This window comes from Mus caroli, unplaced genomic scaffold (genome assembly GCF_978045245.1).
Source record: "Mus caroli unplaced genomic scaffold, Mus_caroli_1 scaffold_14, whole genome shotgun sequence".
In the NCBI taxonomy this organism is placed as follows: domain Eukaryota; kingdom Metazoa; phylum Chordata; class Mammalia; order Rodentia; family Muridae; genus Mus; species Mus caroli.
Window position 1 is genome coordinate 2024603 of NW_028227269.1, and position 13282 is coordinate 2037884.

A 13282-nucleotide genomic window follows, 5' to 3' on the forward strand; every position below is an offset into this window, starting at 1 on the left:
GGGTTATACGGTATAGTCATGTGTTTTGCCATTACACTATATCCCCAAGTCTTATTTGTATATAGTTTTAAATAAAGTTTAAAAAGTATTTTATTGACTTATTTTTTCTCTAGTACAGACAGCTGTGCCCTATGATCTCCATGCCTGCTTCCTCTTTCTTTCTTTCTTTCTTTCTGTCTGTCTGTGATGTATTTCCCCTCATTTTGTAGTTCAGAATGTATCTCTAAAGGAGTTCCTTAAGTCCTTGCTTGAAGTAGGGGCTCGTGCTTCTTACCATCAGTTGTACTTTACTGGTCCCTTGTCCATTTGTTGGTGAGCTTTCTTGAGAACCAGAGGGTCTCATTATGTAGCTCTGCCTGTCCTGAAACTCACTATGTAGACCAAGTTGGCTTTGAACTCATATATATATATATAGAACCCCCTGCCTCTGTCTTCCAAATGTTTGCTTTTCTGGAATTCAAACTACTCTGTACATTCTATATAGTGAGGACTGAACAAAGCTCATTAATTTTTTGTTTGGGGTCTTACATGGCTAAAATGTTATAACTACGAAGCTATTTGGTCTTTATTCACTCTTCATTTTTTTAGTGTAATAATCAGGGGAATTTCTGCCCAAATAAAGAGTAGGCTCTCTATCTTTGATAAACTGTGATGCTTTGAAAGGAACATTTATTCTTCCCTCTATAATTCCAGACCTTTCCATATTACATTAATTTAATAATTACATAGTACTTTGATTTTTTTCCTTTGGAAGTGTTTTGTCTTAATTCTGCACATGGGTAGGATGGAGATAAAAGATGCTGCAAAATCCCTCCGGTAGACTTGGCTAAAGTCATAGGGAACACACTTGAGTTCAGTGGTTCAAGTCTTTAATCCTGGCGCTTGGGATGAATGCGGAGTCCAAGGGCTAGCCTGGTCTCCACAGTGAGTTTAAAAAAGGATGAAGAGTTCCTAGAGTTGTTCTTTCCTTAGTTTATCTTGCGTGGATTACCGCAGGGACTTCTTTCATTCACTGCCATTATCATTTGGACAGTCATGCAATGTGCAGCCCAAGTTCATTAGGGGTCTTGCCCAAAGTACCTAGGCAACTGGAACCCCCGCACAGCACCCTCCTCTCCATTCCTTCTACCCCGCGCTTGGTCGGCCGTTCCTGGCGTCCTCCAGGCCACCGCAGGAGTCTGGAATCTGGGGTCCTCGGTCTTGGCCAGGCGTTGAAGGGTCCGGACTACGTTCCACGCGGAAACCCATCCTGCGCCCTGGCCGGCTCTGCCCATCCCCCAGTCTAGACAGGGCAGCAAAAGCTGGCTGGCCACTGCGGGGTTCACAGCCCAGAGCGCCTCCCCGCAGGCCTCCCGCCGATGCTGACATCACATCGAGGCGGGGCCTGTGCAGAAGGAAGGGCTGCGCGTCCTTGCAGCGCCCCGCAGCGGCCGCGTCCAGAAGTGGCCTTGTCGGCCCTGCGGCGCCAGAGACCTGACGCACGGAGCTCGATAGAGAGAGAACGAGAGAGAAAGGGGCAGACATGGCGGCTCCGCTCGGCTCCCGCTGAGGACCGCTGAGCGGGCGCAGGGTCTGCGCGGCCGGCCTGCAGCCTCGCTTCCGCCTCCCGCTCCCTGCCTCCTCGGGCCGCCGCCGGCTTCTGCTCCGCTCTAGCCTGTCGGGCCTGCGTCCCCGAGAGGCAACGCGAGCCGGCCCGGCGAGGCTCCGCTGGCCCCTGCCCGCCGGCGGGCCGGCCTTCCTCGCCTCTCCCGGGAGCGGCGGGCGCGGCGTGGACCCGGTCCCCCTGGCTGGACCATGGTGAACACCCGGAAGAGCTCTCTGCGCCTTCTCGGGTCCAAGTCTCCTGGGCCCGGGCCTGGGCCCGGGGCCGGAGCCGGAGCGGAGCCGGGGGCGACCGGCGGCAGCAGCCATTTCATCTCCTCTCGGACCCGCTCCTCCAAGACGCGCGCGGCCAGCTGCCCGGCGGCCAAGGCCGGGGGAAGCGGCGGCGCCCTGGACGAGGCCCGGGTAAGAGCGGCGGCCCGCGGCCGAGGCTTGAAAGTGCTGGCCCGGCCGCCCGGGCTTTGTCTGGCCGGAGACCGTCTTGCGGGTGCGGTGGAGGGTGGCAGCCGCCGAAGGGCCGCGACTCCAGCACCTTTGCTGTGCCGGCCCGGTTCTTTTGTGTAAAGAACAGCACTTGAGTCCACGGGAGATGGCTCTTGGGGTTCTTTTCGGGGACATTAGAATGCTCTGCCATCCGTGTCCTTGCCCGGCTTCAGAAGGGAATTCTAGAGGAAGCAAGAATTTAAGGCTGCAGTGCCTGGCTTGGAAGGGGAGAAGAGAGAAGTGAAAGTTTTCTGCGGTGTCAAACCCCTCTTGAAAGTGTGTCAGCTCTTGCCGCTGTCTGAGTTTACTTAGTTTGGGGGTGGTTCAAGTTGGTAAGGAAGTGAGCAGAGCTCCAGTTGGCAGGCAGGCAGGGATGCTGAAAAAAGTTTGTAGCTGCACTGACACCAACTTTAAAAACAAAACCAACGCTTAACGCCTCTGTAGGCAAGGCAGATCAGACACGGTGCTGTAAGCTGTAGGGCGAGCCAGCCAGCTAACCAAGGTTCTTGTAGAGAGCAGAGGACTTTCAAGTTACAAAGGGAGTATGTAGAAAGAAACGTGACCATCGTGATTTCAAAGTGACATGGTTTCTACATTTCTGTTAAGGAAATGGTTTTCAAAAGTCAAACTAGCATTGTTGTGGTCCGTACAATTGCAGAAGCAAGAGTTGCTTTAGTTCTTTAGATAAGATCTGAGATCCTGAACGTTTATCACCTGTAGTGTAAAACATGAAGCTAGCACATCGAGAAGTTTGTGTTACTATGAAATTGGTTCTGAATTCAAGGAGTGGGTTAATTCTGTCTAGAAAGAGGTTAACTTTCTAACAGTAATTTGGCTGAACAGTGTTCTTTATTTAAAATATTCCTTTAAATTCACACAATTTTTGTAACTTAACATAAGGTTTTGTAGGGATATACAAAGTTGTGGTTTGTTTATATGTTTTCTCTGTGTTGACACTAATCAGAATGAATCTTAGTATATACAACAGAAATGCTATGTGTACGCTTAGTATATACAGCAATCATGCCATGAAATATATTTATTGTATCTTCTTTTGTGTGTGAGAAATCCGGAAAGTATTTTTGAGCTGTCTTAATTTAGTAGACTTTTAGGAGTGTATAGAGTTCTTTGGTTGAGCTAAGTATTCTGGAGTTTTTTTTTTTTTTTTTCCTCCAGAAACCATCCTAAGGTACAAATTTTTGGTGCTATCACATTCTTAAATAATTTTAAGGAACAGTGTGTCCTCTACACTTAAAGTGCAAATTAAATATTTAGCATTTAAGCATGTAATTGTATCATGCCATGAGTGCCTAGTCTTTAGAGCAGTGTCAAACTGAGGCAATTAGCTCATCTCTCACTGATCAGTTTGTGGTCCCATTTTTGAATTCAGGGATCTCATGCTGTCCTTACCCCCTGAGGAATAAGGTGAGGTAATTTGTCAGGCAGCTGTTATGGAGATGTTAAAAGGCAAAGAATCAATAGTCTAATGTAGAAGTGAACACTTGGTAGCTTTTAAATGCCCAGAAGAATGAAAGATACTGTTTTTCTAGAAGGATACTAATGAAACATTATCTTGAGAACTCTTCTTAAAGTGTTTTAAGAGATCATAAACAGTTGGCTTGGCTCTTTTTTTTTTTTTTTTTTTTTTTTGGTTTTTCCAGATAGTGTTTCTCTGTGTAGCCCTGGCTGTCCTGGAACTCACTTTGTAGACTAGGCTGGCCTCGAACTCAAAAATCCCCCTTCCTCTGCCTCCCGAGTGTTGGGATTAAAGGCATGCGCCACTGCGCCGGGCCCTTCTAATGATTTTTAAATTATTTCATTCATTTTACTTATTTCTTCATTTCTCTCAGAAAATCATAGCACCAAAAGTTATTCCTAGAGTTTTGACTTTTTCTTTTTCTTTTTTTTTTTTTTTTTTTTTTTGGTTTTTCGAGACAGGGTTTCTCTGTGTAGCCCTGGCTGTCCTGGAACTCACTTTGTAGACCAAACCTGCCTCTGCCTCCCAAGTTCCGGGATTAAAGGCGTTGCCATCACCGCCCGGCTTGACTTTTTCTTAATTGTTGTCTATGTAGGGAAGTAGATGCATTCTGTGTGCATTGAAATGATTTTTTTTTTAGTATCTTTTATTTTTAGTTTTTTTTTAATTTTTAAATTTGTTTAGAGACAGGGTTTCTCTGTATAGCTGGTAAAAACTGTCTCAAAAAACAACCAATTGAGCCGGGCGTGGTGGCACACGCCTTTAATCCCAGCACTTGGGAGGCAGAGGCAGGCCTGGTCTACAAAGTGAGTTCCAGGACAGCCAGGGCTACACAGAGAAACCCTGTCTAAGAAAAACAACCAATCAACTCTGTCTAGGGGAAGCTGTGATTTGTATGTAAATAAGTAACCTAATTTAAAACAAAAAGGATAAACTGTAAAACTGTCACCACCCTGAAAACCGCAGGAACAGCCATCACTTCCATATTTTCCCTCCTCTCTTTAGTACTTCTATTGTTACCAATCTTATTTTTAGAAATGATACAATTATTTCCTTTTCACTTTGATACTGTGTATTCTTTTGTGTGTATGATACATTGTATTTCTTTTTAGGTGTGATGCAATATTTTTAGCTGTAGTCAATATGCTGTATAGTAGCTTTCCAGAATTATTTATCTGACATAATTGAAACTTTGTTGGCTTTGACTGCTGCCTCCCTATTCTTTATCCCTTTAGCTCTTGGCACTCATCCTTGTTCATTCTGCATATCTGAGTTTGCCTGTCTCCTGTTGTACATACAAATGAGATCATATAGTATCTTTTCATGTCTGGCTTAGTTCACTCAGCATAATGTGCTCCAAGTTTGCTATGTTGTAAATGAAAGAATTTCCTTCTTAAATGTTGTATAATATTTCAATGTATATGCTTTCTATATATACACACACACCATATTTTCATTTATCTGGTTTGTGGCATTAATATTTTTATGCCTTTTCTATTATGCATAATGTAGATATGGAAACGCAGTTACCTCTTTGAAATATTTTTTTGGTTTTCTTATTGTTTTTTATTTTTCAAGGCAGGATTTCTCTGTAGCCTGGCTGTCTTTGAACTCAGAGATCTGCCTGCATCAGTTTTTTGTGTGCTGGGATTAAAGGTGTGGGCCACCAGGCGGGGGACACCTCACTAGAGTCTTGATTTCAGTTCCTTTGGATAAATATACAGAAGTGACATTGCTGAATCATATGGTGGTTCCATTTTATTGTTTTGAGAATCTTCCACTGTTTTCCAGGGTTGCTATACCATTTTCTCTACCCACTGATAGTGAAATAAAATGGGCTTCCCTTTGGTTACATGCTCACCAATGCTTTACGGATATCTTCCTCCTTCCCTTCAACCCCTGACAGGGTTTCTCTGTAGTCCTGGCTGTCCTGGAACTTGCTGTGTAGACTAGGCTGGCCTCAAACTCAGAGATATGTGCCTCTGCCTCCCTAGTGCTAGGTTTAAAGGTGTACACTACCACACACTACTACTTGATAGATATTTTAAGAATATTTTTTTAGTCAAGGTGTAGTGGAGAATGCCTAAAGGCTAAGTAGCCAGAGGCAGGCAGATATCTATGAGTTTGAGGACAGCCTGGCTTACCTGGTCTATATAATGAGTTTCGGGACAGCTAGAGGTATGTAGTAAGACCTTGTCTCGAACCCCCATTTAGTTTTCTTTTTATTTGTATTTTTCTGAGTAATATTGTGCACATTTTCAATATGCCTGTTAGTCATTTGTATGCCTTCTTTTGAGAAACGTCTCTTTAGGGTTTTACTTGTTTGGACGGTGAGGAGTGAATCCAGAGTAAGCCAGTATTCTGTCACATCTTTTGATAGTTTCTTAGAATCTTTACTGGATGTTCCTCATTTTTTTATTATAGATAAATTATGATTTCTGACAGCCAGCTGGGCAGGTGGTAGGATTATCACTTGTTCTGAGAACTATTGGAGCCCAACTGTGTTTGTTTTGGAATGGAAATTGACGCTATTTAAGGGGCTACCTCAAAGTGCTAGAACGATTGGATATTTTTGTTTAGGAAATGAACATTATGTGCCCAGCCAATTTGAGTTTATGTCTTGATATTAGGTATTGGGTTTTACAGTAGGACTATTTTACAATTTTATGTTTCCTTCCTTGGGGAGAATTTTGGGCAAAATGCTTTACCTGGGAGGAAAGATGTAATGATTTTTGGATAAACTGTTATATGGGAGTACAAAACTGGTGGAGAAAGTGTATGTGGTGTATGTGTTAACTTGAAATGTAAGCTATAGCTGGCAATAGTAATATATGCCTGTAAATTTGGGCACTTGAGAGAGAGACTGAGGCAGAAGGATTACCAGGAGTATGGGGCCAGCCGAGGGTACAGAGTGAGTTTATAACCATTTGGAGCTGCTGCATAGTGAGAACCTGTCTTAGAAAACCAAGGGGTGTGTGTGCGTGTGCGCGCCAGTTTGATGCTAGTCTGGATCATAGAACCTGGCTCAAAAATAAACAAAACCAAGAAAAAGTATCGGATTCTGCTTATGCTGAGCATATACTCTGTTCTGAAACACCCTGCCACCCCAATCTAGATGCCTTTTTAAGGATCTTATATATAGTGTCAGGTTGTAGTTTGTATTGGTGTTTAAATAATTTGAGTGTATGCTGCTGTCAGATTCTAAGCTTATGGTGCTCGTGAGTTATGCATATGCTGGTAGTGTTTTTCTTATTGTTTTGTACTTATCTGGAGATAAGATATAGATTTTGCTTAAAGTCATTCTCTAACTGCACAAGATGGCTCATTCCTGTAATCCTAGCACTGTGGAGGTTGAGGGAAGAGGGTTGCTTGAGTTTGAGGCCAGCCTGGGCTAGCTATATAGTGAGTTCTAGGCCATCATGGGTCACAGACCAAAACCCTCCCAAAAAAGCAATACACAAATGAACAGACAAACACCAAACCAACAATAGAAAAAGCCCCTTTTAGGACAGGCAGTGGTGGTTGTTCGCTTTTAATCCCAGCACTTGGGAGGCAGAGGCAGACAGATCTCTGTGAGTTCGAAGCCAGCCTGGTCTACATAGGAAGTTCCAGGACAGCCAGAAGAAACCCTGTCTCCAAGGGGTGAGGGGGTAGGGTAGTGGGGAGGTTTCTTTTTAGGTCGTCTTTCTCTTTCAGAAGAGATCTTGCTATGTTGATTAGGTTGGCCTTGAACTTCTGCCATAGCCCTTTCAATAACTAACTATAGACCGTGTACCTAGTACCTTTAGACTGTAGGAAAATTGGCTGTAGGCATCATGAGGGCAGGCACTTTTATTTTCCTATTAATTCGTCCATTCAGGACCTACTCCAACATGTGACATAAACAAGATGCTCATTGTATCTGCTAATGGTTGAATGAACAGTAATTTGACGAGCTGGCCTATTTTGTGAAATGAAAATCCAGTGCTTTAAGAATAGAGGACAACGCCTGACACTTATACAGCAGAGGACTGCCTGGTCTGGCCTCAGTGAGAGAAGATTCACCTAACCCTGGAGAGACTTGAGGCCCCAGGGAGTGGAGAGTCCCAGTGGGGTCGGGGTGGGGATAGAGAAGGAATGGAATGAGGTACTGTCTGTGGTAGGGCAACCTGGAAGGCAATAATGTAAAAAAAGATGAAAGATAATTAAAAAACAAAACAAAAAAGAAAAAAAGAATAGAGGACAAGTGAAATTTAGCCCCTACATTAAGAACTATGAATGTATATGTGATAGGCATATGAGAAAACCGAGTGAGTTGCTTCTGACAAAATCACTGACATAGATAAGTTCAATTATAGTTCTGGATTCTACCTTCTGAATGTTTTGATGGAATTCTTTCATGTTCTCTGTTGTTGAGATCCAGTCTTCTGTGTTGCTTAGGCTGTCCTTGAATTTGTACTCTATCTCAGCTTCCCAGGGAGCTGGGATGCTAAGCGTACATTACCTTGACTGATGTATTCTGAAAGTTGAGGTCCCATTCACAGTATAGTCTGCGTGAGTTGCCCCTCCTGGAATTGTACAGTCTCGTTCTTGAATGTCATGACTATTGGAGTCTCCAGACTCCAGCAAGGTGCTTGGGATGAGGTAGGTAGTTATACCACAAAATCTACGCCTCTTAATTTTTAAAGCCTAGTGGGAGGGAGAAAAGTACATACTATAAAAATATAATTAACCCTTCTTTGAAATCTGGTGCCTTCTGTCTACATTTATTTGGATAATTTAGCAGCCTTTTTAGAGTTACCACTTGAACACTCAGCCTGTTCGTGCATGGGTTTTGGATGGGGCCAAAAGCATCTGGAAATTGTTTGCCTAATCACTGTGTCAGAATTTTATACTCGTCCTTATCTCTGTTTAGGTCTTTAAAGTCTTGAATAGCTCACTTATTGGCAAGTTTAGATTGAAGTGAGGAAATAAAGTAGCACTGGTGTAGGGAACCGACGGGGGCCTTTGGTTACAGACATTACTCTCCTGGGCTATCTAAGGCTTTTTGCATATTATAAGTGAGCTTAGTGTGACCTGGTTTTGCCTTAAGAGTATTTGAGAGGCAGTGAATGGAGTGATCTGGTACTTTTGGACTTTGGATTTTCAAGTTACTTTAAAAACCTGTCATCCCTCAGTTTTATTTTTCATAGAAATGTAATTTCAGAGAAATAGAAAAAATTAAAGTTCTTGTGTTATTTTTTTTTTTTTTTTGGTTTTTCAAGACAGGGTTTCTCTGTGTAGCCCTGGCTATCCTGGAACTCACTTTGTAGACCAGGCTGGCCTCGAACTCAGAAATCTGCCTGCCTCTGCCTCTCCAGTACTGGGATCAAAGGCGTGCGCCACCACGCCCGGCTTTGTGTAAATATTTTTATTTATTGCAAAAATCTTTAGTGCTAGCCAACTTTCTTTAAAGTACTTAAGATGGTTAATAAAATTGAATCACTTATTAAATATTTGGTCTTCAAAAAGATAAAGGAAAAATATAGTCCATAGCTAGTATATGGGCTGTTGACGTCTTTAGGGTAAAGATCAAGTCACTAAGACTGATGGCCTGAGTTTGACCACTGAAATCTGCATGATGGAGCGGGAGAACCAACTCCTCCATACACACAGCACACACATGCACACACAATAGACAAATGTAAAGAATCAAGTCTAGTTTAGAACTAATCTCTTTCCAGTTTTCACTCTTTAGATTTACTTACCTATTTGATTTTTGAGACAGTATCCTGCTGTGTTTAAGTCTCACTAGACTTGAACGGGGAAATCCTTTTGCTTTAAGTGGGATCATATTTGATTCTGGCTAAAGTTTTAGATTTTTAATATTTTAGTGTCTGAGCTTTATTTTTTTAAAAAAGATTTATTTATTATTATATCTAACTACACTGTAGCTGTCTTCAGACACTCCAGAAGAGGGCGACTGATCTATTATGGTTGTGAGCCACCATGTGGTTGCTGGGATTTGAACTCAGGACCTCTGGTTAAGAGCAGTCAGTGCTCTTAACTGCTGAGCCATCTCTCCAGCCCCGTGTCTGAGCTTTATGTACCTTTAGAAGAAAATTTGAGTAAAAAAGTCACAGGTTGAAAATGTAATAGAAATTGTAAAGTCATTTTTACAGAGTTCCACTATTTAGAATAATTAGTTTATAGATATCTACCTTGATAAATGATGATAATTCCTAAGTAATTTATATAAGAAGGTTTAAAAAAATGTTATTGTAATTATTGTTATTGTTATTCTAAAGAGTCTATACAGCCCTGGCTAGCCTGGATTTTACTATATGAACCAGCCTCCAGAGATCTACTTGTCTTTGCTTTCTGAGTGCTGGGAGAATGGTAGGCACCACTATCCCTGGCTTCTATTTTTGTTATTTTTATTTTTAGGTTAACATACAAAGTAGTAGGTTTCGTTAGGACTTTTTATTTAGGTTTTTGTTTTTTTAAATGGGGCTTCATATAGCCCATATGGGCTATAATCTTGCTATATTATATAGTTATTGGAGTGCCACATCTAATTCATATAGTGCTGAGCATCAAATCCAGTGCCTCATGCATGCTAGGCAAACATTCTACTAACTGAGCTACATCCCTCATTAAATATTTTCATGCATATATTTCATTATCTTTTGCTCTCGTTGGTAGTTAGCACATCTTTGTGGTTAATATTTCATTGGAAATCTGCTATATCAGCATTAGCACAGTTAAAAGTCATGAGGTATTTATCTTCTTAATAAAGCCTGGTCTTTCTAGGTTATGGAAAACCATGCTTACTAGGTGGGGTGACCATTATTTGCCTGCATTCAGTCCGTGCTTGTGCCAGAAGAAAGATCGGTGTCCTCAACACTCAGTTGAATATGAGATATGAACAGGTGCACATACATAACTTTATATGAGTAATATCTAGTTCTAGAGCTCATTTTAGTTTTTAACTCTTTATTTTCAGCCCCTGAGTGGTTGAGGATACATATAGTCAATGTCTGATTGCTGTCTGATTGATGCCTTTATGTACATACTGCATTTAACCATACACTTTCAAGTCCTGAGTGAGTACTTACAATGCTTCAATATTACTCCAATTAAAACCTTTATACAGTGCCTCTTGTAGATTTGGTATGGGAATAGTGTTGTGATAGATCTAGAAATAAGTAGAGAATGCCTGTACTAAAAATAATGGTTACTCCAGATTTTCTGTTTTGTCTCTGTGTCTCGGAGTAGTGTATAAAAGTTCTTATATTTCCACATTTCTACTGATATTTAGATATTTAACATTGTTTCTTTAATTACTGGCCTTGAGCAACTTATTATACCCATATTAATTTTATTTTGATTTTGTTTATAAAATGCCAGTTAAGTTTCCTCCAACCCCCTTTATTTTTTGTTGTTGAAGTCAGTATTTTTTTCTTTTTTTCCAAAGTTTTCCAGACTATTGATTTTGTGTGTGTGCACATACACACAGGTGTCTATGACCATAAGTATACATGAGTAGGTCAGAAGAGAACATTGTGTGTCCCTCTGTCACTCTCCACCTCTTTCCTTGAGATAAGGACTCTCACTGAACCTCGACTCCCTGTGTTCTGGTTAGGCTGGTGGTAGTGAACCTTCCACCACTGTGCTGGCATTACAGGTACATATGGATATGCTTTTTGATGGGAGTGTTAGGGCATTTAAATTCAGGCTTTCGTGCTTTTGCAGCAAGCAGTTTGATCCACTGAACTATTTGTCCAGCTCAGCTTTAAAGTTTTTTTTTTTTGTTTTTTTTTTTCCCCGAGACAGGGTTTCTCTGTATAGTCCTGGCTGTCCTGGAACTCACTTTGTAGACCAGGCTGGCTTCGAACTCAGAAATCCGCCTGCCTCTGCCTCCCAAGTGCTGGGATTAAAGGCGTGCTCCACCACCACCACCTGGCTAGCTTTAAAGTTTTTATTCCATGATGGGGGGTTACTATTTATTTTTGACCTTGCATACACATAGAGTTTAACTTTGTATTTCCCCCATCTGTTTTCTTTCTCCCACATGGAGTCTAGCTGTTTTGTCCAGGCTGGTCTTGAATTCCTGGGCTTAAGTGCTCTTTGTGTCTCTGAAGTAGCAGAGAATTTCTATGAATGTTTGCCTAGAAGTTTGTATGTGTGCTGTTTGTGTGCTTGGTGCCTATGAGGGCTGAGGGAGGGCATTGAATCCCTGGAACTGGAGTTACTTATGGTTGTGAGACTTTTATGTGGGTGCCGAGAAGTGATCCTGAGTTCTTTTAGAGAGCAACAAGTATTGAGCCATCTCTTTAACTCCCTCTATCCCCTCCTTTCACCCCCCACCTCCCAGGACAGGGTTTTTGTGTGTAGACTAGGCTGGCCTTGAACTCACAGAGATCTGCCTTTGAATAAAAAGTGGTGTGTCCATTTTAAGTAGAGCTGGGAGTTGGTTGCAAGCAGGGGGCTTTGTAGCTGTGAAGAGATCAGCTGTGAAGATACAGTCCCTGTTTGGCTTGGTGGGGGCATGGCCCAGGGTACAAGGTAGGTTGGGAAAGGTCAAGATTCACTGGATATTCGTGTAAGGAAACAGATGACCCCTTAGCCAGACAGAGATTTACCTCTTGAGCTCTGCTTGATGCAGTTACTGGGAAGGCTGGTAGCACCCATTTGGCTGTCCCTGAGCACTGTCCAGGGGAGTGACCACCATAGAAGTCCTGGGAACACTCAGCCAGGGCCGGTCATTTGCTGGAGCATACAGCTTCATCCAGCTCACAGTGGCCAGGCTGTCTTCATTAGCTTCTACATCCAAAAAGGTGTATCCCATAACTTTGTGAGCCTAGATGTCTGCTTTGTCTCCTGCCCTTTTTTTATGAGTCAGGGTCTTGCTAGGTAACGTTGGGTTGTTTTGGAATTTTGTGTAGAAGACGTTGACCTTGAACTGAAGGTGATCTTGTTGTTTCTGCATCCCTGTTGCAGGTATTACTCGTTTGTGCTACCATCTCTCTCTCTCTCTCTCTCTCTCTCTCTCTCTCTCTTTCAGGGCAAGTGAAATCTCTGGGTTAGAGTTGTTTTTATTTTAGTTAAAAGTGTGTGTGTGTGTGTGTGTGTGTGTGTGTGTAGGGCACATGTGCCACAGTGTGCAACTTTGTCGTCTGTCCTATCCTTTTATCTTTACTTGGGTCCTGCCAGGCTTCTGAGGCAAGCAGTTTTTCTGTTGAGACAGCTTTTTTGTTTTTTAAAAGACTTTATTTTATTTATATGAATATACCAGACACACCAGAAGAGGGCATCAGATCGCATTACAGATGGTTATGAGCCACCATGTGGTTGCTGGGAATTGAACTCAGGACCTCTGGAAGAACAGTCAGTGCTCTTAACCGATGAGCCATCTCTCCAGCCCCTGCTGAGACATCTTGCTTGATCTGTATTTTAATTTTTATAGATTTGTTCTACAAAGAGTCTAAATAAAACTACCCCCACTCTTCAGTAGTCTGAGCACTAAAGTTTTTATATACCTACGTGTTCGGTTTTAACTTTCTTGAACGGTAGGGACTGCTACATCCCTTATAATCTTTAGTATATCAAACAAGAATAGGTATGTAGTAAGTGGTGTGGCAGGTGTAAATTAGTGGAGATAAGAGCTGCCAAGTGTCTGCATTTAAGCCCATATGTTCTTACACTTGCAACAGTCTTTACAGTCCTGGATTCATAGTGGTAGTGTTCCAGGTCTGTGGT

General features: G+C 42.2%; 1 protein-coding gene across 4 annotated transcripts in view; it reads left to right on the top strand.

Moving 5' to 3' along the window:
- The first annotated feature begins 1261 nt into the window (after nucleotides 1–1261).
- The window catches only part of Atad2b (ATPase family AAA domain containing 2B), a 131691-nt gene continuing 119670 nt past the window's right edge, over nucleotides 1262–13282 (top strand). For 3 of the 4 annotated variants that reach the window (XM_021178882.3, XM_029484502.2, XM_085830188.1), the window contains exon 1: nucleotides 1263–2007. In XM_021178882.3, coding sequence (XP_021034541.1) covers nucleotides 1795–2007 — 213 coding nt within the window. In that variant the 5' untranslated portion in view covers nucleotides 1263–1794. Of the gene's footprint in view, nucleotides 2008–13282 lie in introns of all 4 variants that reach the window. The other variant, XM_029484503.2, reaches the window with a different exon arrangement.